Source organism: Rhinolophus sinicus, chromosome 8 (assembly GCF_057876585.1).
Source record: "Rhinolophus sinicus isolate RSI-liver-muscle chromosome 8, RSI-T2T, whole genome shotgun sequence".
NCBI classification, from domain to species: domain Eukaryota; kingdom Metazoa; phylum Chordata; class Mammalia; order Chiroptera; family Rhinolophidae; genus Rhinolophus; species Rhinolophus sinicus.
Window position 1 is genome coordinate 3,482,808 of NC_142508.1, and position 24,839 is coordinate 3,507,646.

At 39.4% G+C, this 24,839-nt stretch overlaps 1 protein-coding gene across 9 annotated transcripts in view; it reads left to right on the forward strand.

Moving 5' to 3' along the window:
- The window catches only part of PRKAG2 (protein kinase AMP-activated non-catalytic subunit gamma 2), a 189,568-nt gene extending 168,194 nt beyond the window's left edge, over nucleotides 1–21,374 (forward strand). For all 9 annotated transcript variants that reach the window (XM_019712806.3, XM_019712807.3, XM_019712808.3 and 6 more), the window contains 10 exons: nucleotides 456–537; nucleotides 1,623–1,681; nucleotides 4,297–4,342; nucleotides 5,968–6,022; nucleotides 7,056–7,182; nucleotides 9,921–10,086; nucleotides 10,355–10,392; nucleotides 11,473–11,619; nucleotides 17,652–17,745; nucleotides 20,230–21,374. In XM_019712806.3, the coding sequence (XP_019568365.1) occupies nucleotides 456–537; nucleotides 1,623–1,681; nucleotides 4,297–4,342; nucleotides 5,968–6,022; nucleotides 7,056–7,182; nucleotides 9,921–10,086; nucleotides 10,355–10,392; nucleotides 11,473–11,619; nucleotides 17,652–17,745; nucleotides 20,230–20,261 (846 nt within the window). In that variant the 3' untranslated portion in view covers nucleotides 20,262–21,374. The remainder of the gene's footprint in view (nucleotides 1–455; nucleotides 538–1,622; nucleotides 1,682–4,296; nucleotides 4,343–5,967; nucleotides 6,023–7,055; nucleotides 7,183–9,920; nucleotides 10,087–10,354; nucleotides 10,393–11,472; nucleotides 11,620–17,651; nucleotides 17,746–20,229) is intronic.
- Nucleotides 21,375–24,839: the final 3,465 nt, after the last annotated feature.

Sequence of the window (24,839 nt, forward strand, 5' to 3'; positions counted from 1 at the left end):
AGCCTTGGGGAAATGAGAAAGCATGCTTGTTTGTCTTGTTATTGAACATATGAAAAAGACATTTTCATTTCAAATCATTTGATAGAACTTCAGTGTTTTCAAATGAACTAATAACCACATATAGAAGAAATTAAGTTCTGAAGTTTAATTCTTTTGTATGGTTTTAATTATTATAGAAAGTCTCTATACAAGACTCTTTAGATACAATAACAAAAAAAATGAAGTTAATTGTATTGTTTCAGTTTCAAAAAATAATGTAATCCCTATATGCCTTTAAATATAATACAAAAGCGTTTTTGTTAATGTTAATAAATTCAGTTATTTTTAGGTTATCAAACTTAGAAAACTTGAAGTTGACTGATTAGATTTGCCTGAATATTTTAGTTGAAGGTATATTTCCCCGCCCTGACTCACGGACTTTAAAAGTGTATGTTGTTTCTCTCGTTTGTCTTCAGGTTAAAAAGGCCTTCTTTGCCTTAGTAGCCAATGGTGTTCGAGCCGCGCCTCTGTGGGAGAGTAAAAAGCAGAGTTTTGTAGGTAAGCAGTGTGGCCCCGGACAAAAACCTGAACAGGGAAGCCTTCAAAGCAGGAAGCCTAAGGTATTTTAATCAGGGCAGTTGGAACTCAGCCTAGTAAACAAGTTTCCAAATTAAAGAACATGCTTGCTTTTATATCCAGGTAAGATAGGGCCGCTAGTAAACTTAAAAATACTTACGTACTTTTATTTTCTTTTTTCTATTTATTTATTGAATTTCTTTTGCTTCAGCACCTTACTGTCTCTGAAGGTTCCTGTGCCAGTTCCTGTGCCCAGGGAACGGGGCCCGAGGGGGAGGCTGTGGTCAGATATGTGTCTGTCGACCCCCTTTGCTCACGTTTACACACCCACCTGTGGTCCATCCCTGCTTCCCCATAGGTGAACACCTCTTGACAGGGCAAAAAACTGATGTAAATGTGATAGATACCTTTGCTAAATCGTTATTACTGTTAAAAAATCCTGTAACTTATAATGTCTAAACTCCATAGTCTCTCACCTTCTAAGTCATAGCAGACAATGGATGTCATCTGTCAGTGTGCGTCACGTGACTGTGAAATTACCAGCGTGTGGCTGCCCCCCCTTCCCCACCATTACAGTGTCCGCAGGGAAAGATTCACGTCTCCTTTATCTGTGTAGTCCTGGCATCTAACATGTAGATGGCCTTAGTACACAGTAACCGATAAAACCATTGTTGGTAGAATGCTTCTCAGGAAACAGTCCAAGTGCCCCCAGAAGGGTCGTGCCTCTGGAGCTTCTGGAATACTTCATCATATTTTAAAGTATTTTAAATTATTTATGTGTAGGTCTTTGGTGATGTTGTATAACAGTCATTAAGTTTTCTCTCATTAAATTGCCAAATGTTGTGATTAGTTCCCCTTATTATCAGGTTTAATTTCAGCTAAATTTGTGTTATCTTAGTTGGGTGTAGATAATTAACATATTAATAGTTTTAAATAATATATTACGCAGTGCTTGATACATATGCTTTAGAAGCTTTTCTAGAAAATACTCCAGGTTTGCCTGTCTTTTGAAATTTTTCTTTTATGTTTTCGTGGTTTCCTATTTAACACATAATTCTTTGTTCCAGGAATGCTAACAATTACAGATTTCATAAATATACTACATAGATACTATAAATCACCCATGGTAAGTGCCAGAAATCCTTATGTCAGTGATTGGAGCTGTGTAGTTCTGTGTGTATGCACAGGGGTTGTGTATGTATGTGTACACTTTAAGATGCTGTTCTTTTTCTTTTTTGGTAGAGGGGTGGAAGTGCTGGTGGTTGATTTTTCCCAGTCTGTAGAATGTGCAGGGAACCTCCGTGTAAATCAGTCATAGTATGTTTGAAGCTTAAAGAAGGTAGTCTCAGGAAAAATAAAAGGCACTAGCTTCCTTATTCAGCTTTCAGGAGCTCTCGGGTTAGTGGAAATCTATGTGCTTATTTATTGCCTAGATGTCCTGTCAGTCTCACTGAATTTAGGGTCTTGAACAGCGTCGTGGGCATGTTGTAGTGTTGCAGTGCGGCCCAGACCCGTGGATGAGGGTGGCCCCTCGCACCTCTCTTGCCCAGGTGGCTGTCACCACTGACGCCCTCACTATTTGAGCTGAGAATGCCACCGGGCTATGTCATGGGCCTGTTGATGGGAGTGCAGTGTGGTTTTAAAGAAGTAAGAAATTAAAAGTGAAGAAATTCAGTTTTGACATTTTTCTACCAGTTGAAAAAAAGACTGCCACTGGCTCATCTTAGTGGCGGATCTCCCTGGTGCAACTGTTTTTAAAAGAGCGTAGTTTGAAAACCATATGTGGTCTTTATCTCACAACCCTGATTTTCAGCATTCTACCAGCTTGCTGGGTTTTGGGTTTTGCTCTTTACTTTGGGGAGGGCGGCAGTTTGTGTTTGGTTTTTTGGCAAAAGTAGGGGAAGGAGAGAGTTGTATATTTTGTTTCTTTCACTAGTACTATTTTGGATATCTAAAAGCTAAAAGACAATCCAGTTAATACTGTTTTTACATCTAATGGTCAATATTGCCCAGTAATTAAATTCCTTCATAAAATGAGTTTCTTCATACGTCATACTCTTAAAAGGACATTTTACCAAAGACCTTGTAAGTATTCCGTATTTATTTCACGTGATATATCTGATTTCTGAAATACTACCAATGCAGGTGAATACTGGTTTTCCTTATAATGGTCATAGCTCTGCTTTGGACTAGCAAAATTAGCACAGAGTATGATTGTTAAGTGGTTAGGTTTTGATAAAATGCAGCTAAACCTCACATAACAAATGTCAGCAATAGTTCACTAAATCAAAATTTCTAAAATTCAGTTGTGTTTTAACATACAGTCTAATTTTTCTTAATACTTGAGGATACATGTTTTTTTTCTTCCATGTTTCACTTCATTTTCTGATTATGAACAGAAAAATGCTATTGTAAAAGCTATGGCTTGATTTCATTTTCTAAATATTTATCATTAGTATATAAAAACACAATTGATTGTGTTTTTATTCTGGACCTGATTCTATGGACTGATTTTTTTCTCCAGTTTATAGGTTACATTTTCCTTCTTCTTACAAATCTAATAATTTCTAATGGATGCTGGACATTGTCACTGTTGTGTAGCTGAATATCTGTACTATCTTCCATTAAAGAGTATTGCAGTTTGGGCAGGCGCTTAATCTGCTTGCAGGTCAGCTGGATCCTTTCGAGGTTTTGTGTTTTTAAGTTTTATTGAGATATAATTCATATTCCCTTTTTTTCACCCATTTAAAGCATGCAATTCATTGTCTTTTTTATAGTCACCCACTTATGCCGCCATCACCACAGTCAGTTGTAGAACATTCTCACTGTCCCTAAAGAAACCCCACACCCCCTACGCCCCATCACCTCCAACCCTAGGCACCCAGCAATCCCTGTCTATGTGTATAGATTTTCCTGTTCTGGACATCTCACGTAAGTGGAATCACGCACTCGGGGGTTCTTTGTGACTGGCTCCTTTAAGCTTCAGGAGGCCAGGCTTGCTTATTGCAGGTACCACCCCCCATACGTCCCCCTATAATGCAGGTGGATGGCGTCGTCAGTTTTTTAAAAGCTGCGTTGGGAGTGGGAGGCTGCAGAAGGGGTGGTGGCGAGCTCCAGTGTGTTGAATAGCAGGTACGTTATCTCATGTGTCCTCACAGAAGCTGAAGTTGGAGGGCCTTTGGAGCCAGTCGTTTAGGGAGGGACACAGATTCAGAGAGGCTGAGTAATTTGTCAATAGCAACTAAGAAGCGGTAAGGCTGGTGTTGAGATTTGAAACAGCTGAAGGCGCCAAACTGACTTTGTATGACACCAGGCCATCTAACCTCCCAGGCATTTTTCCCTTTCTACCTCTGTAAAGACTGGGTGATACATATGGTCCAGACACCAAGTGATCCAACAACTTAATTTTAGCACATGATCTAACCAATTGCCCTTTCAAAATTAGAGATGATACAAACCTTCCGTATCCTCAAAAAGAAGGAATGAGTGTGTATGTCCGTGTGTGTTTTAAAATTTAAGTATCAGAAATTTTCAAATTAATGAAAATACAATATTATACTGGTTTATTATGTCTTAAATGTATAAAACATTTATCTTGAAAGGTATTTGTTTATATTGCCAATATTTCTGAATTATCTTGATTGTTTCCATCTGATGAATTATGGGACTCAGCAGCAGTTATGAAATCATTTCTTATATTGTATTAACATTTGTAAATGAGGATTTTTTTCTTATCTTTAGGTACAGATTTATGAATTAGAGGAACATAAAATTGAAACATGGAGGGGTAAGTACTGTTGGGTGTTTAAAATCTTTTAATAGAAGAAAAAAAGTTCTACTTAGTGTGTTAAAATATGTTTTAATATCACAGATCCTTTTCTCTGCTTAATGATAAACTACATTAATTAAAACACTTATTTGTACCTTAGTTTTGATAGCATGCCATCCTAGTGTACATAGTATCTGTCCTCTCTGTTTAATAGAAATGTACAGAGAAGCTGTAGCGAGTCTTTATACCAAGGGTAAGCTAAGCAGCACCCAGGTTTCTGCCGGGGCCTCCCCCGCAAAGCCACCATTCACTACCAAGTATTACTCCCTCAAAATGTGCCTTTGTATAGAAAACGCACCAAAGCAATGCCTAAGATTGACAAAAGCAAAGACCTATTCTTACGTAAACTTAATAATTATTTCTTTACAAATTATGGAGAAACACGGGACAAGTGAATCCTAAACTAGATGATTTGCATCAGATAACAGGAAAACAGCTTCAAAGTCGCTTTCTTTTGTTTGTAACCCTGAAGTGCACCCTTTATAATCGTAACACCCTTTTCTGACATGGAGCCACTTTTTAAATTCTGATTTCACGATTGTGAAATTGTTCTGTCTTAATGAGACCTGTCGTGCTGGATTGGTAGAGAGGGGACCAAGGACACGAGCAGAAAGGCACAGATACAGGCGTGGGATAAGAAGGGCTGAGGCGGGAGCCTGCGTAGGTGTTCAGGGAAAAGCCTGGATAGAAGTGGACGGACCAACTGAAGGCAAATTTTGAATTTAAAATTGAAATTTAGATTTGTACCTCCCACAATCTGCTTGGTATGGTGAGCAACCTTTGTGGCTGGCTGTGGAATCTGAACATCGGTTAGAATTCCCTAAAGACCAGGGCTCTTTCAATTTCATATGGTTTGATGGCTTTATTGATTCCTAAGCATAGTAAGTTGACACGGGGTCCATATCTTAGCACTGCCTTTTATGAAGTGAACATATAACTTAATACCCAGACAGATACTTCTGGTCAAATTCTACTGTATAAGTAACGGTGGATTAAGTATATTTACATTTCGACATTGCATGGCTATTCAGTAGTAATAATAAGCTCAGCACACCCTTGAATGCCGTGTGTATAGAAACCTCAGCAATTATAGTTGATCTTTACAAAGATAATTTCCACATACTAGAAAGATTCCTCAAGATGCAGTAGATTTTGAGCATTAGTTTGGTAAAATAAAACTAAAGAACAAAGTCTGTTACAAGTTTTGTTTTATTGTTTAACTTACAAAAATTGGTTTTAAAGGATTTTATAAAGACTTCATCTCTTGAAGGTGATGGTAACTTGGTAGAATTCTAGTGACCTCTGCTGGTATTGCTTTTTTAAATCAGATTTCTTCACTTTTCTTCTGATTTTTACATTTCTTGTCATACTGTTTCATTTTTCCACAGAGGCAACATCCTGAAAACAGTTTGGTAGTTGTTTAAAATAGCCATAACTATAACACAGTAGTTTTCAGTATATTAAATTTGATTTGGGTCTTTAATCCTTTTAATTATCAATAACTTGAAGGGTATTATAATTTATGTAATAACTGCAAACAGCAAATGTGTTACTAATTGCATATTTTCTTTCTATAAATACAGAGCTTTATTTACAAGAAACATTTAAGCCTTTAGTGAATATATCTCCAGATGCAAGGTAAACTTGTAAAGTTTTTCTGTTTTGCAAACATTCATTCATTCAGGTTCATTTCCCTTGTTATCATGTTTGATTGATTTTTTTTAACATAGATAAGAGCCAGCCTCCTTAATTCCAAATATTAAACTCGATGAATCGAGAGACAATAGAAATCACAGCCATTCTTGGGGCAAAGGATGGATAATGGACTAGGACGATGGTCGTACTGAGTAGCTTTGAGACCCAGACCACTTGCAGCAGAAAGCATCCAGGGAGCTTGTTAATACTGCAGATTCCTGGCTCTTCCCCCGACCTGTTAAATCAGTCTTTGGAGGACAGTGCCCGGGAATGTGCAGTAAAACAACTCCCCCAGTGGTTCTGACATACACTGAAGTAGGAAGATCAGTCTCTGTTAGACACTGGTCCAGAGGCAGTCAAAAGGATGGCTGCCCTCTCAGAAGCCATACGTTTTGTTCTTCTAGCAGCCCTACATTTTGATCCACGCTTTCTGAAAGGCTCTGGTACATTTCCAGAGTTGTATGAAAGCGTTCTTAAAACTCTAGAGCACTAGCGAGAAAAGTGAAATCCTGATTTTTATTATTTTATCTCCAAGTCCCAACAGACAGACCCACCATGCCGCCTGGTTGGCGGTCACAGGAGAGGCCGGAGTGCCCGGAAGTGAGCTGGCCGAGCAGGGAAGCAGCCAGCAGGCTGTGCCATCAGCGGCCAGTCCACCACAAGGCTAGCTTTCCCCCCGGCAATAGTAGCTTCTGTCATTTGTCAACTAAAAACATTAAACGCGCTACTGAAAAACTGCCAAAGTTTTGTAGCTCACACTTGTATGTGAGATTCATTAACGTAGATGGTGGAAAAAAATTCAGAAAAATGTACTGAGATCTCTGATTAAAACTTTTCCAAAATACTGTTTTAAAAGTCAACCAACCTTTATTATTGTAACATAAAAACACTGAAAATGCTTTTAAAGCAGGGGTGGTCCAGAGTTATCTCGTTTTTCTCTAAAGCCTCCTAACAACTTTAATGGCTTTTCCCGCAGCCTCTTCGACGCTGTATACTCGTTGATCAAAAATAAAATCCACAGATTGCCAGTTATTGACCCGCTCAGTGGGAATGCACTTTACATACTTACCCACAAAAGAATCCTCAAGTTCCTCCAGCTTTTTGTAAGTAGTAGTCAGTGTTTGTAAATACACGGTTGCATCTACTTTAATTTACTTCGTGTAAATTGGTTCCTGTTTCCTTTGGTAGTAGAAGAAATGATTAGTTTTGAGTCTCTACTTCTAAACTTCAGTTTCTTGACTTACTATTTGAATTGTACATTCTCAGAGTGGATTCCAATTAAAAAGCAATCACCTTTCAGTGCCAGTATCAAATTAGTAAAAAACACTTGGCATTCTCAATTTAAATTGGAATCTTTTATCACCTAAAATAGGGGAAATAAAGCAATTTGCAAGTCAGTCTAATTAAGGAACTGCTATACAAGATAAATTGAGCCCAATATTTATAGCAAATTCCTCATGATGCTTTATCGGTATCATGGTTTTGGAAACATATATTGAAAAAGTACTGTCCTCAGAGTTAACTTCTTATTAACTGCAGCAGTAAGAGGAAAACCCAAAGCAAATAAAATTTTGGCGAGAGACTACTACCATGTTGATCCAAATTAGGGCTATATTTTCTGTAGGTTGTCTCAACTGCGTTTGAAATGAGATGGCTGCCTAATCATCCAAAGTTTAGACCCTCTTTGGTTGGCCTTGTGTTAAAGGAAGGACCAGACTGTTTACAAGAGGGCTTTACCTTTTTTCCCCTTTTGATTACGTGCACTCGATTTGAGGTTATAAGTAATTGGTCAACTGGGACCAGTAGGAGACTTCATTCATGGTTCAGAAGAGATCATTTGAAGAGTCTTTTGTAAAAACTACAATTTAATAGACATGAAAAGTCGACATCCAATTACTTCCCATTTCCTTCTCCGCAGCTTCAAATAAAGAAATAGACTGGCATTCTGGTGACGCTAGCAGCCAAAGCTCCTCGTCCTAGAGCACTGCCATTTCTGCTGGACAGTCGCTCAGAGGGCTTAGTTACTGGGAGCAATCACCTGTCCATCAAACAGTCCTATATTGTAATAGTCAATGTGTAAAAATAATACTCTTCATGAATAAGTAAGTGCTAAGAAAGAAGATAGGAAGGAGAAGAGTAATTTATAGAACAGCATGAAGTTTGGTAAAGGGACAGTCTAGGGAAGAAGAATTAGGGACATATCGATATTGTTGGTCAGGCTTCACATCTGTCATGCACAGGCGCTTGGTCTGTTATGGGCTACAAATGTAGTTGCCATGGTACTGAGGTTTAATGCCCGGAGCGGGGCTGGGCTCTTAATGCAGTTAAGGGGCCTTAGAGTAATCACTGTAAAATAATATTAATCACGAGAGCTCAATACTATTGAGCATTTTACAATACATCGAGCACTGTCCTAAGACTTCACGATAAATGTAATTCTCACCACCACCCTCTCAGGTATGTATTTTTATTAATCCATTTTATAAGTGATGAGACTAAGCGAAGTTGAGTAACTGCCACGTCACTGCTGGTGGTGGTGGTGGTGGTGCAGCGTCTGAGCCAGCAGCCCTGTCAGGTGGCGTGTTAGCTCCTCTGTGCAGGGGCGCCTGGCTCAGAGGGCTAAATACACCCCAAGTCTCCCAGATGCTGAGTGGTTGGGTTCCAGCCCATTTCCACACCACGCTGCTGCAGAAGAGGAGAGACAGTTTGAGACAGGCCTCTGGTGTTTTTCTCTTCTATAAAACGTCGGGGAGGTGGCTTCTGCTGGTACTGTCTTATATTTGGGCCAACATGGTAGTTAGAATCATGCTATTAGAATATTCAGCTAGAGGTTTTCAGATCAAAACACAGAATTTTAAAGAAATTTCAATCTGATTTTTACTGGATTGTGAAATCATTTTCTGAGAAAAAGTAGCATTACGCTTGGAGACATGTGACAGTGGCCTAAGTGAAAAGTATGGATTGGAACGGGTTATCCAGCACCCAGATGGCCCCGATGACCTAATAGGTCTCTTTTTTTTCTCTAAACTTCTAGGAGTCTCATGATTTGAATGTTGATGAACTCTTTGACTTGAACATTTTGTTTCTTCTAATTGTTCATCTTTTCCTGATAATTATAAGGTACACCAGGAGGATGGAATCAACTGTACCCTTTATAAAAGGTGGATTTTTGAAACCATAGACCTTATTTTGTTTTAGTCAAACATGATCCTAGACTTCTCTCTTCTGACTTATCCCTCCTCCTTTAAAACAGCCTGTGGGGGGGAAAAAAGTTAACTTTTAAAGATTTTTTTTAACTGTTTAGTTGGCTTGTCCTTTATTCTTAGTAGACAAAAATTGGAGTCCTCCAAAGGAGAATTCAGATGTGGAGGTGGGATGGTGTGAGGCCTAGCTTGGCAGCTCAGACAGCCACCGTCGCACACTTGGGTTGGAAATGTGTGGCTTCTTAAAAAATACTGCCTAACAATGAGCCACAAGACCAGGAATTTAACATGAATAATTAAGAATAAAGGCTTCTCGGTGGCTTCTGGGTCTTCATTTCCAAATAGATGTGTTGTACCCTTCTGCCCTCTTTTTCAGTAGGTGAAGAGAAAGGGAAAACATTGCAGTGTTAGACCTTTGCAACATTTTACTAAGTAGTGAAATGTAATAGACACATAAACTGGTTTGAACAAAAGACAATTCTTACGTGTCATGTTTTCATATGAATTCAGACATCCAGGTAGATGGTTAGGAAAGACCAACTTTAATCTGTTGCGCATAGCTTTTCATTCAAGTGTGGACGTATGAACAGGGACAGGTCCATGTGGGCTCTAGAGCATGTGTGTCGTCCTCCGTTTAGATGTGTGACATGCCAAAGCCTGCCTTCATGAAGCAGAATCTGGACGTGCTGGGAATCGGGACCTACCACAACATCGCCTTCATCCACCCGGACACGCCCATCATCAAAGCCCTGAGCGTGTTTGTGGAGAGACGAGTGTCCGCCTTGCCTGTTGTGGACGAGTCAGGTCTGTGTGTGGCCGTAAACAGGGTAAAGTTGCTGCTAAATGACCTAGCACATGAGGGGGTGGGGGGGAGAATGAGCTCAGCACCACGGAGCCCTCAGGATAGTAAGAATTGTAAAGGGCTTATTTTCTCATTTTCTATTAAGATATGATTGCATGTCCATTTCAAAATAGACAAGCTTATGTCATTCCTAGTGATTTCCTAGCTAAGATTGACTTTAAATGTTTTTTGTTTCTAAGACATTATCCTAACATGTATTTTCATTTTTAGGAAAAGTTGTAGATATTTATTCCAAGTTTGATGTAATTGTAAGTATTTTTAATTTTGTTAAACCTGTCATCTAGAATGCCTTTAACATTTGTTAAATAGTCTGGGTTTTTTTGCTTTTTTCTAATGGAATGATTTCTAGCTCTTTCGAGTATGAGGATCTTATAGGCTCCCCATAGATAACTGTACCTTTAATATTCATTGGTTTAGTGATGAATTATAGATTCGTAGCATTTTATATTTAAACGGTCATATTTCTATGTAGGAGACATTATTTATTCCACTAACAAGCATGTGTTTGGTGCACACATGAACTTGTAGATACTGGTCACATACATCCCATTGTTTGATGATTGGGGATAACTGTTCTAGAGAAGACAGCAAATTTATTAAATAGAGTTATATAAAGTCCTAGTTTTTAATCCCTGGTTGAAATCTACTAGGTTGATTTTGGTGCCGTATCTTCCCACTCAATGCTTTTTTTCCCATTCATTTTAAATGCACTTCCTTAGAGTTCTACATTATTTCTAAGAAAGGGAGCTGAAACTCTGATAGCCCCCCATGTGCACACCATTTTTTGCCATAGTATTGACCCCTGCATGAAGTATTGTTTTATAGCTGTCTCAAACCCTTTTGTTTCATCCTATTCTGCCTAACATAATAGACACCAAAAAAAAAACCAAAAAAAAAACACCTGGCTTATTGGAATTTGGTTGAGTGGGACCTGCTAAGTAGATGCATCAGAACCTGAGGGGCCCCTAGGGGGAGTCCGCAGATGCAGCTTCCCCAGCCCCACGGCACTTCTCACCCTGTGGTAGTCAGTCCGCCTCTCAAAAGACTTGATTCGTTGAGGTATAGAGCCTTGTAGGGTAAGAATGGGGGCGTCTTTGACAGCACATGCAGCCAGAACTTAGCAAGGTTGCTTCATGATTAATGTACACCTTGTGAGCTTTAATCATCATTGATAAGATAATGGCATGTGATAAAGCTGGGATGGCGGTACTAAATTAAGATTAATATTAATGTGCTTAAAAATCAGGTTGCTTTAAACTTACGAATTTTGGTCATTAATATGAATGGAAATGAAAGGATATATAATTGATTCTGTTACTTTATTACAGAACCTTGCTGCTGAAAAAACATACAATAACCTAGATATCACAGTGACCCAGGCGCTTCAGCACCGTTCACAGTATTTCGAGGGTGTTGTGAAGTGCAGTAAGCTGGACATCCTGGAGACCATTGTGGACAGAATAGTAAGAGCTGAGGTGAGATGGTTGCACCAGAGCCCCGCCCCCCATGCCCCAGCCCCCCACGCCCCTGTACCCCCCACACATCCCTGCCTTACTGCAACAAGTGCAAACTAGGGATGGTGCCTCAGGAATTTTGAATCACAGGGACGGCCCCTGGGGCCGCCTTCAAGTTCAGTGGCAGGTGTAGTTTCCCTGTTCCGGAACCTGGCACGTCACTTGGCACATAGTAGGTCATCTATAATTGATCACTGAATGGAATTGAATTTCTAAGTCCTGCTGTCATACTTGAATCAAATAAACTGGTAAAAATACATTCATGGTTTAAACCATACATAGTTGAGGAAACAAAAGTCCCAAGAGTGTTAGGTCCTGCTAGGGTATCTATGAGGTTAATGTTAAAAACCCCTCTCTCTCTCCCGATTTAGATGGATAGTAAATGTCTAGTAACTTCGTCTACTAACCCTCGGCACTTGTGTCCTCTTAGACTTACTGCCTGTCGGATTTTTGAGCATACTTTGCCTAACACTTTAAATAAAAGATGCATGAGATAATTTTATAGCATATCTAATTCAGTATACCCATTCCCCAAGTCATTTTTTTCCTTTCTTATTAGACAGGGAGAGGGATAGTATCCTGCTCAGCACTCTTCAGTACTAAAGGATGCAACTGTGTTCCTTCTGGAGCAACAACTAATAGGCAAAATCAATTCATAATGATGAGTCTGCTTTATGCTTTGTATTATAAATGCAAGAATACAGTCCAAGGAGAAAAATACCTGATTATTTTTTAGGGTAATAACAGGCAACCTTAACTTGCTTTCTGAAAGTTATATGTGTAGTAGTGGGTTGCATCAGGCGCCATCATGATAGAAACCCACCCTGTTTACCATGTCTGTTCAAGAGTCCCTCCCTGCCCCGTCCTCTTCTGAGGTGATTTCCCCGGCGTCAGCTGTCACAGCTTTTAATGTCTTTCACTAGCATCTCTTGGTGTTAATATACATGCATATACATAGAAAAGAGGCTAGAAAAACACACACCACTCTGCTGCCAGCGGCTGTCTCTGGGTGACGGAGTTCTGATGGTGCCAAAGCTCCTCCGTGTTGTTAAGCTCTTGTGTGAGCTCGTATTCCTGTCACGTAGAAGGAAAAGTAACTGGCTGGTCAGTTCATCTGGTGAACAATAGAAATTTCATTGCAATATGAAATAGGTTATTGAGGAAAATAAAGATGGAATTGAACAGTTTTCTCAAGTTATGCATCTTGATGGTTTTCCTCATTAAAATAATTTCTTTCACCAGGTGACTTCTCACTGGGCGACAAAGACCAGTTTTTAGCTTCTATGGCTCTTGCTAGGAGAAGGGTATGGAGTATCAGCTGTGATTCAGTTTGTTTATATGCCATAAATGTCACACAAGCTTTTAGATACCGCAGACAAGGAACAGTCATAAAATTTAGACTCAGCAACAGATGACAAGAAAATATTTTTGGTAGTCACCTCTATCTGGTAATTAATTCTCCAGATGAAAGGGTTTTTCCTTAACCTTCAGTAGTTCAAAACTTAATAACAAAATGTGTCTCTTACAGATTCTAAAGCATGCTCTGTCCTAGATGTAAACTGTCATTTTAATTTATAATTATAGTTAATAAGTAATTGTTATGTCACAGGATTATTGAAGAACCCAGTCTTTTTAGAGACGTATGTTGATTAGCATGAGAAAGATGACAAAGTGATTTTTTTAACCTAAAGCAAGCGATGATGTCAAAAGCAGCATCAGCAGGGTCTCACTCCGGAGAAAACCCAGAGCGGTCCAAGATGGCGGCGTGTGAGGGGACGCTGAACTTGCCCCTCCCACCAGCACACCGAAATATATCCCTGTACATAGAGCAGTTACTCCTGAGTGACAACTGAGGGCTGACTGAACAGCTTCTGAGCAGCAAACGAGGGAAAGGGACTGAATGGAGAGGGCGGGGACACTGCAGGAGCTCTCCCGCAGTGCCAGTGAGCACCACTGGTCACATCCCCTCACCTCAACAGGACAGGCAGGAGGTCTGTCGGGAGCTCCGGCCTCTCTGCAAGGTCACTGCAGCACGTTCCCAGCCACACTGCCCAGAGCCCATTTTGGCTCCGAAGAAAGGGAGCAAGCAGGATCCACAGGGCATCACCACACACACCTGGTCTCCCTGCCCAGCGCTGCTCCAGCCTGACAGGCCAGCGCCCCAGGTATAAATTGGTGTAGCAACTATGGAAAACAATATGGAGGTTCCTCAAAAAAATTAATAGAATTGCCCACCTGGCTCCAAGCAGCTTGCCCGAACCACTGGCGCACACAGCCTACGCAGAGGTTGCTTCTACACAGGCCACTTTTTTAAGACTGAGAGAGAGCTATTTTGTCTAATTCATGTAATCAAACATAGAAAGTCAAACAAAATGAAAAGACAGAATGTCTTAAATGAGGAAAGAAGAAAAATCCCCAGGGGAAAAAAATACCCTAAAGAAATGGAGATAAATCATTAGCGTGATAAAGAATTCAAAGAAACCGCCATAAGTCCTAAGGATGCTCAGGGTGGAATAGAAGAAACCAGGGAAGAACTTCAACAAAGGCTTGGTGTAGTAAAGAACTAAGCAGAACTGAAGAATACAATAACAAATGGAAAACATACAGGAACTCAGCCGCAGACTCGCGAATACAGAAGAATGATCAGGGACCTGGAAGACGGACTAATGGACGTCTTAGTCGAGCAATCAGAACAGCAAAAAGAAAACAGAATTTTAAAAAATGAGGATAATTTAAGGAGTCTCTAGCACAACATCAAGCATACAAACATTCACATTGCTGGGATCCCAGAAGAAGAAAGAGAAAGGTACATAAACTTGATTTGAAGAAGTAATGGCTGAAAACTTTCTTTACCTAGGAAAGGAAGCGGACATCCAGGTCCAGAAAGCACAGTTTTCCAAATAAGATGAACCCAGAGACCCACACCACTACATACTGTAATTAAAATGGCAAAAATTCAAAATAAAGAGACAATTTTTAAGGCAGCAAAGAAGAAAACCACTGGTTACTATGACAAAGGAAACCCCATAAGGCTATCAGCTGATTTATCAGTGGCAGCTTCAGAGGCCAGAGGGAGTGATAGGGCATCTTTAAAGTGATGAAAGAAAGGAGTGTACAACCCAGAATAATTTACCTGGCACAGTTATCATTCAGAATTGAAAGAGATAGTTTGCTTGGACAAGCAAAAGCTACAGGAGTTTATCATCATTACAAGAAATATTAAAGGAACAATGCATTAACAAGAGTATTCATCACGACCAAGTGGGGTTCATCCCTGGGGCACAAGGATGGTTCAACATCCGCAAATCCATCAATGTGATCCATCACATAAACAAAATAAAGGACAAAAATCATATGATTATATCAATTGATGCAGAAAAAGGATTTGACAAGATACAACATCCATTTATGATTAAAACACTTAATAAAATAGGTATAGAAGGAAAATAACATAATAAAGGCCATATATGACAAGCCCTCTGCTAATCTCATAATTAATGGTGAAAAACTGAAGCCCTTTGCTCTACGTTCAGGAACACGACAGGGCTGTCCCCTATCACCTCTGCTTTTCAACATAGTGTTGGAAGTCCTCGCCAGAGCAATCAGGCAAGAGAAAGAAATAAGAGGCATCCAAATTGGGAATGAAGAAGTTACATTATCACTCTTTGCAGATGACATTATGCTATATATAGAAAACCCTAAAGACCCCACCAAAAAGCTATTAGAAACAATCAACGAATACAGTAAAGTTGCTGGCTACAAAATCAACGTACAAATGTCCATTGCTTTCCTATATACTAACAATGAAATCTCAGAAAAAGAAATACAAAAAAACAATTCATTTTGCAATTACAGCAAAAAGAATAAAATACCTAGGAATAAACTTAACCAAGGATGTGAAAGACTTATATGCTGAAAACTATAAGACATTTTTGAAAGAAATTGAAGAAGACACAAAGAAATGGAAAGAAATTCTGTGCTCAAAGATTGGAAGAATCAACATAGTTAAAATGGCCATATTACCGAAAGCAATATACAAATTTAATGCAATCCCTATCAAAATCCCAATGGCATTTTTTAAAGAAATAGAACAGAAATATTAAAGTCTTTTTTAAGCAGAAAAGGAAAGTCCATAACCAGAAATAAAACAACATCTCAAAGGAAGAATATCTCACAGGTACAGGCAAATAGTAACTAGAGCAATTCAGACATTTAAAAGCTACTACAAAGGTTAAGGACTTAAATGTAAGACCGGGAACCATGAAACTTCTAGAAGAAATCATTGGCAGTAAAATCTTTGACATTGGTCTTAGTGATCTTTTTTTTTTTTTTTTTTGATACGTCTGCTTCGGCAAGGCAATTGCAAAAGAAAAAATACGTGGGACCACATCAAACTAAAAACTTTCTGCACAGCAAAGGAAACCATCAACAAAATGAATGGACAACCTGAATGGGAGAAGCTATTGGCCAATAATACATCCAACAACAGGTTAATATGCAAAATTTATAAAGAACTCGTACAACTTAACACTAAAAAAACAAACAATGCAATTTAAAAATGGGCAGAGGACCTAAATAGACATTTCTTCAAAGAGGACATATAGATGGCCAATAGACATACGAAAAGATGTTCAACGTCACTAATCATTAGAGAAATGCACATAAAACTACAATGAGATATCTCACACCTGTCAGAATGGCCATCATCAAAAAATCAACAAGTGTAGGTGAGGATGTGGAGAAAAGGGAACCCTCATACATTGTTGGTGGGATTGCAAATTGGTGCAGCCACTATGGAAAACAGTATGGAGGGTCCTCAAAAAAATTCAAAATAGAACTACCTTATGATCCAGCAATTCCACATCTGGGTATTTATCCTAATCCAAAACACTAATTTGAAAAGATACGTGCACTCCCATGTTCGTTCAAGCATTATTTACAATAGCCAAGATAAGGAAGCAATCTAAGTGTCTATCAATAAGATGAATGGATAAAGATGTATGCGTGTATACAATGGAATATTATTCAGCAATTAAAAAATTGAAATCTTGCCATTTGCTAAACATAGATGGACCTAGACGATATTACACTAAGTAAAATAAATCAGAAACACAAATACGGTATGATTTTACTCGCATGTGGAATCTGAAAAACAGACAAATGAATAAACTAAACAGAAACATTCATAGAGGACAAGCTGATGATGGTCGCTGAAGGGGAGTAGGGTAGGGGACTCGGTGGAAAAAAAAAGAACAAAATATAAAAACCATTTCCCCCTTTCCATGTCCTTCCTATGCCCTCCATTGTGTTTGCCCTCCGAGGTAATTGACTGGAAGCAAGTTCTAAAGCTTTAAATCCGTGAAGCGTGCGGCTTTCTCATTCCTGTCCTGCTTTAAGGATGCTTTGGTATAGTAATACCTCAAAACATTCACTCATTTATAAAAGACTTTCGAGTAAAAAGAGATGTGAATATAATCCATTTCACTTTATGATGGTTCATTTCTCCTTTGAATATTGTTATTAATATATAACTTAATAGAGAACTTCATAGAGAAAAGACAGGATTAAAAAATAAAAAACACTGTAAGGGCAGTAACCTATTACTTAGTTTCAGTGCTCATTTGACCTTCTTTCCCATGTAAAACAGTATCTGATACTTATCAGAAACGGATACTTTTAAAAATTTAAAGCTGTTTAAGAGAATATACATTTACATTGTACTTCATGTTTTGAGTTGTGTCTTTCACATACTAGCATTTGAAACTTGAAGACTCACCAGGACAGGGCTGGCTAGTTTTTCTTAAGAGTCCAGCAAATCAACATTGTTTCAACATTAGAGCCAAAGACCTTTATAGGGTTCTGTACGCTGTGACTTTCTCTCATTTGTGGGATGGATTCATTCTATAGTATATGAAAGAGAGTTTTTTCTAATACGGGTTGTAAAACTTTTTGTGTAAACTTTCTCATATGGCCCACTTTTCTCTCGTTTGCAGGTCCATCGGCTGGTGGTGGTAAATGAAGCAGACAGTATCGTGGGTATTATTTCCCTGTCCGATATCTTGCAAGCTCTGATCCTCACACCCCCAGGTAGGGTGGCCAGCTTCTGACCTTCACCTTCTCACCTTCACCACACCGAGTTAGACCTGCAGAGCACAGCAGGCAGCTGTTTCCCCACCTCCCACTTACTAGTCCTGGCTTTCTGTGTATCCTCTGAAAACCATGTGCATTTTCTTTGTGGTTTTAAAGTTCTCCCCTCCTACGGGGTGAGAGAGAAAAGTTTATGGGAAGTGTTCTGACTTAGGCGTATCAGTGCCCTGACAATCGAGAATTCACTGCCTTGTGCATCGTAGCCTTTTCCATTAAAAAGCTGAGATCTCTTCAGTTTTGCTATATTTTTAGGACTAACTGGAAAACAGGAGGGAAATTCTTTGGGTTCTAACTATTGAAACCTTCATCTACCCTTTAAAAAGAAAATAAGCTTTCTAGTGTTTTAAGGATACAAAACAAAAGACCTAAACACAAACTTTTTCATTGACAGTATATGGAAATTACATTAACTACCGAATAGTGATGGCTGACCTCATTTTCTGCCAGATTCACTCTGAGCGCAGAGGGGAGGAGGGGACCTGGGGAAGGCGGAGCTGGGGTTTCCTCCGTATCACACGGTTAATAGTGGGCTGGGCTGAAGGGGTCCTAAAACCACCAGCCCTCCCTTCCTTTCTCCTTTCCCCTCCTCCTCTCCCCACCCCCATTAAGTACAAACAATGCAGCCTTGGGCCGCACAGACCACAGCCAAGACCGAGGCCCAGATGGCAGGCTGAGTGACAGACGGGAGAGCGAGTGACGTGCCCTTGGAAATTAAGCATTAAAGTGTGCGCGCACGACAGGATTAATTTTCTCGCGTTCAGAAATCAGACCAGCTAAGAGTAGTTTTAATATTGACCTGTACCTAAGGAAGCCCCGTCTCTGGTGAGAAAGCATCCCATTAGCTGAGAACACGAACGGCCTGCCTGCAGTGGAGCCAGAGCAGCCGCCGCAGCAAGGACCTGTTAGAAATGGACATTGAGGGGTCCACCCTACATCTTCTGAATCAGAAACTACACGTGGCCCTGGTGCAGCCACTTTAAAACTTCAGATGTTAGAGAACTTGAAACACACGTCATGTTTAGAATGATGAAATGTTATAAAAGCCGAGGTGAATGTCAGGTTGTTCACAGCCATAGACGGGGCCTCATCCAAACACCTCTGAGCAGGAGAATCACCAGGTTACTTATGTCCGGCCAGGGGATGCTACAGGCATTGACCATGGACGCACATTGACAGTGGCCGACCTCACCGCGGCGTCGAGCAGGAGCAACCCGGAGGGATCACGTTTACAGCCAACCAGGCACGTTAGGAAGAGGCCTGCTCTCTGGGCAGACTCACCCCCACGGTCACCTAATCTGGCACCTTCAGGAAATGACACCCCTTTTCAGGAAGCTGGCCCTGAACCAAGGCACAGTTTGCCCAGTGGGGTTGGGCTCACTTCAGCTGGTCTGTCCTTGCCCCCAGGATGCTCTGTGCATCGCAGACTCAGTGCACAAGTCAAGTTCTCTAGCCTCGCTGTGACTTCGTGTTGCAAACCATAAGAACGTTGGGCTGGATAAGTTGAAACTTCCATCCAGATTTGATATTTCAGCAAATCAGTCGTCAGCGCCGCTCGGCAGGCAGGAACCTGTTGCGCCGCTAGCACCTGAAGTGTCTGTTACCGGAGGTGATGTCATAAAGATAGGGTTACACTGTGTGCGAAACGCTCTTCGTTTGGGAAAGTGCTCCATGCTCCGAATGACTGGGTAACTAGTGAACACTAGGAAAGCTCTCTTGGCACGCAGGGACCGCACGTCCCATCGGCAGCTCCTTCTGACTGCACTGGGCACGAGAGCTGGCCTGGTACGAGCATCAAGCGGGGGAGTCCAGCCCGGAGAGCCCGGCCAGGTACTCACACTGTCCAAATGAACCTGAGCGTCTACACATGCAATCAGTGCGTAAGCAGTGATGGTGGCAGCGACAATTTTGTAGCCCCTTTTTTCAAAAGTCTGTGTCCTCTGGTATCTGATGAGAAATAGGGCAGAAGCTGCTGTGATGAGAAAAATGGTAGCAGTCCCTACCAACCCATTTTAAAATATCCTGGCCAGACAGGAGTAGGTGTTACATGCGATTATCCTGAAACACGTTCTGATGCTTCTTTTTACACTTTTACAAGTATGTGCAATGGGAATACTTTGCACCTTCAATGAAACGTGAATACATTTCTTTTAAAATATTTTAGCAGAACCCTTCTCTTTCCCAAATTAAATCCTGCGTATTTAGAATTACAGTATATAATACAGATTCAAAGCATGCTGCAGTCATGGTAGGTGTGGCTGGGGGGCTCGGATCCCACCTCTCCATCCCCACCAGCCTCTGGAGCGTCCTACTGAGGCACTGCCAGGTATGTAGAAACCACCGAGGTGGAGAACCACTGCTGCTGTCAGGGAGGGCATGCAGCAGAGTTTTACGGTGCTCTGAAACTTTTCATTTTCCCTCTGACAGGTGCCAAACAAAAGGAGCCGGAAACGGAATGACCGCTGTGAACGGACAAGCCCTTGTAGAAGAACTTGAACCAAGATTCTGGGTCACGCTTTGCCTCCTGAACACTGACCACAACAGAAGAGAGGAAAATGGCTAAGAATGTATATCAGGCTTTAGTGATGGGTGTTTCTTCCAGTGATGTGGAAACTAAGCATAAAAAAAGGAAAGACTGTATGTGTGTGAAGATTCGGGCTTGCATTAAAAGACTGTTTTCAGACCTTTGTCTGAAAGTTTTCGAATGCTGTATGTCATTTAAGTGCACTGTATCCTGAAATGTTTGATCATTTTTCATTTCAAAGAATTCACTGGTATGTAACAGGTAATGTGACATAAGGCGAGTGTGTGGCATATTCAGATCTAGTGCCTTATGTCAGAACTCAGCGCTGTGTCATCACTACTGCCCATCGCAGCGGGAGCGTGGACTTGTATGAACGGACACTGAGCTAGCGTGTGAACGTCTTTGAATCTTTACCAAATCAGTTTGTTTTCATTAGATTCGTTGAACAGCTGTAATTTGAAGATAAATAATTACTTTTTAAAACTTTAATGACAGTTTTATGTCTAAGTGTTCTGAACTGTCGTGTAAACGAGACTGCTTTACAAAAGCTTTATTTATTTTTACTTTCATGCAATTTTTTTACACATCTTTTGGTGGGTAAATGTCACCATGCCCATTAATAAACCATGGGTTGTTATTTTTAAATGGCAAATTTCTCATTATTTAAGTGTGGATCTGGAAAGGGTGTGACTTCTAAAATAGCCGCTGTTGGGATTTCAAAGCGGAAGTTTCTAAAGCACGTGTGGAAGCCGCTCTGCTGGACCGCGAACGGGCAGCGGTTGGAGGAAACAAAGTGCCGGGGAGATGTCTATTTTTTTCTTGTGTACTGAAATGTAAAATCATGGTGTCTGTATGACTGCTGATGCAATCGTTTGTCTAAATCTTATTGTGGCATATACAGTATTGTCATACAGTTGAAGAGAAACAATGTTTCCTAATGTAAGTGCTCTGAAAATGTTGACACTGTATATATGAGTATAGTTTGGTTTTTTGTTTTGGGGTTTGTTTTTTCAGATTGAAAAATTAAAATAAATCTTACTGTCTACCATTTTGTTAAAGAAGTTCTTTAAAATACCATGCATTTCAGCATATATTAAAATTCCTCATGCAGTTTCCCACTTAGATATTTCTCTCCAAATAAAGGAGAACATGAATTCTCATATCCTTTGCTCCATTATCAGAAAAAAACCTTAATGATTTGATTACTAAATTTTCTATTAAACAGAACATATTTCATTAAAAATTGCCATGTAGATTTCCTTGTGCTTAGATGTCATTTTTTTCAATTCTTATTAGGTCAAATATGACAGCATATATATATATATATATATATATATATATATATATATATATATATATGTATATATATGTATATATATGTATATATATGTATATATGTACACATATATGTATGTATGTGTATGTATACACACACACACACACACACACTGAGGGTGCCAAAAAAAATGTCTACAAGTGGACACTTTGGTCAGCATTGCTCAAGCAGTAGTTCGCCATAATCAGAAGTGTCTGGACGCTGATGGTAACCACTTTGAGCACCTCTTGTCATTGCAGAAGTTACACGTGACTTGTATTCATCTTTTGTTCTCAGTATATATTGAGTATTACAATTTTAATACAGTTTTCCTTTCTTAAAATGTGTATACACTTTTTTGGCACCCTCTTATTAAATTACAGACATAATTTAATTCATGTCTAAAGATTGTATTAATCTAATGACCTTTATTTAATATTAGCTGGCAAGTTACTCATGAGCGTCTACATCTCAGCAAACACCGAGATAAAGCTACACTCCTAATCAGGGTGGAATATTTCAGTTCTGAATGTATGTATTGCTAAGCTAAGTTCTGTAAGGTAATCCATTTCTCACCCAGGGCACAAAGCTTATTCCCAAAATTCTCCTGTTTCACTGTTAACTATTTGCAGATGACGTGATTCAATATATATAGAAACCCTACAGACTCCACCAAAAGAACTTTTAGAAACAATAAATACAGTAAGTTGCAGGGTGCAAAATTAAAAATTATATACTAACAAATAGAGAAATGAAGAAAACTCCCATTTATAATTAACAAAAAGAATAAAATACCTCAATAAACTTAACAAAGGAGATGAAAGACCTGTACACTGAAAACTACAAGACATTGTTGAAAGAAATTGAAGAAGACACGAAAGGAAAGATATTCCATGTTCATGAATTGGAAGAATTAACATTATTAAAATACCTATATTACCTAAAGCAATATACAGATTTTATGTAATCCTTATCAAAATCTCAATGGTATTTCTCACAGAAATAGTACAAAAATCCTCAGATTTGTATGGTACCACAGCAGACCCTGAATAGCAAAGTAATCCTGAGAAAAAAAGAACAAAGCCAGAGGTCTCACACTCTGACTTCAAACTATACCGTGTTTCCCCAAAAATAAGACCTAACCAGAAAATAAGCCCTAACATGATTTTTCAGGATGACATCCCCTGAACATAAGCCCTAATGCGTCTTTTGGAGCAAAAATTAATATAAGACCTGGTCTTATTTTTGGGGAAACATGATACTACAAAGCTACAGTAATCAAAACAGTATAGTATTGGCAGAAAAACACAGACAAATGGAACAGAATTAAGATCCCAGAAATAAACCCACACATATATGGGCAATTAATTTTCAACAAAGGGGCCAAAAACATACACTCAAGAAAGGAAAGTCTCTTCAATAAATAGTGTTGGGAAAACTGGAAAACCACATGAAAATAATGAAACTAGACTGACACCATACACAAAAATTAACTCAAAAATGGATTGAAGACTTGAATGTAAAACCCAAAACAATAGGATACATAGAAGAAAACATGGGCACTAAACTTATGGACCTTGGTCTCAAAGAGGTTTTTGTGAACTTGACCCCAAAGGCCAGGGAAATAAAAGCAAAAATAAATGAATGGGAGTACATCAAACTCAAAAGCTGCACAGCAAAAGAAACCTTCAATAAAACAAAAAGGCAACTGAACGAATGGGAGAAGATATTTTCAAACAATATCTCTGATAAGGGGCTAATATCCAAAATATGTAAAGAACTCATACAACTCGACAACAAAAAAACCCCAAGTAAAAAATGGGCAGAGGACCTGAAGAGACACTTCGCAAGAAGACATACAAATGGCCAACAGATATATGAAAAGAGACTCAACTTCACTAGCTATTAGGGAAATGCAAATCAAAACCACAATAGGATACCACCTCACACCTGCCAGAATGCTATTATCAATAAGACAAGAAATGACAAGTGCGGGAGAGGATGTGGAGAAAAGGGAACCTTTGTACACTGCTGGTGGGAACGTAAATTGGTGCAGCCGCTATGGAAAACAGTATGGAAGTTCCTCAAGAAGTTAAGCTGCCACATGACTCAGCAATTCCTCTTCTGGGTATCTACCCCAAAAATTTAAAAACATTTATTTATAAAGATATCTGTACCTCCATGTTCATTGCAGCATTATTTACAATAGCAAAGACATGAAAACAACCTAAGTGTCCTTTGATGGATGAATCGATAAAGATGTGGTACGTATACACAGTGGAATACTATTCAGCCATAAAAAAGATGAAATATTGCCGTTTGCAACAACATGGATGGATCTTGAGAGTATCATGCTAAATGAAGTAAGTCAGAAAAGGACAAAAACCAAATGATTTCACTCAAGTGGGATATAAAACAGAAAGCAAATCAACAACAACAAAATACAAACAAACGAGAAAACAGGCTCATAGATACAGACAACAGTATGGTGGTTTCCAGAGGGGTAACAGGATGCAGGGAGGACGAAGAGAGTAAAGGGGGTCAAATATATGGTGACAGGAGACTAGACTTAGGGGGGTGAGTACACACTAGATTAGACAGATGTCATAAAGTTATACACCTGAAATTTATATAACGTTATTAACTAAAGTTACCCCAATAAATTTAAAAAATAAAAATATTTTAAATGTAAAAAAATTGTCCTTTTTGAATATTTTTACTGTTTACTATATAGCAACTGAAGGACAAATTTTCTTGAACTATAGGCAGCTGGCTAATTTTATGCTTTCATTAAAAACTGTATGCTCATGGAAAGAAATTAACAGCCAAAATTTCTTGTACACAATAAATTAAAGCTGGCTTCTTTCTTATAGTTTATCTGGGCACATCACCATTTTTTCTTTTTTTGTTTTTACATCCAATCCATTTTGTAAGTTTCCTGTTTGACCCCGACCTTGGTCCTGCTGACATCCAACCAACAAAGGAGCTTAGACCAAGCCTGGCTCTGACTAGTCCAGGGAAGACTTCCGTACAGCATGCTGAGGCCAGACCACTTTCTTCCTCCAGCCAAGAGCTGCCTCTGAGGCTTTTCATTGGTTCTTCTCCAGCTGGCTGTTCCTCTCTTCTGTTAACAAGTAAAATCAACTGTAGTTGGTTTTCTTTTCTTCTGGTTGGTTTTCTTTTTCTCCTTCAAGGTCA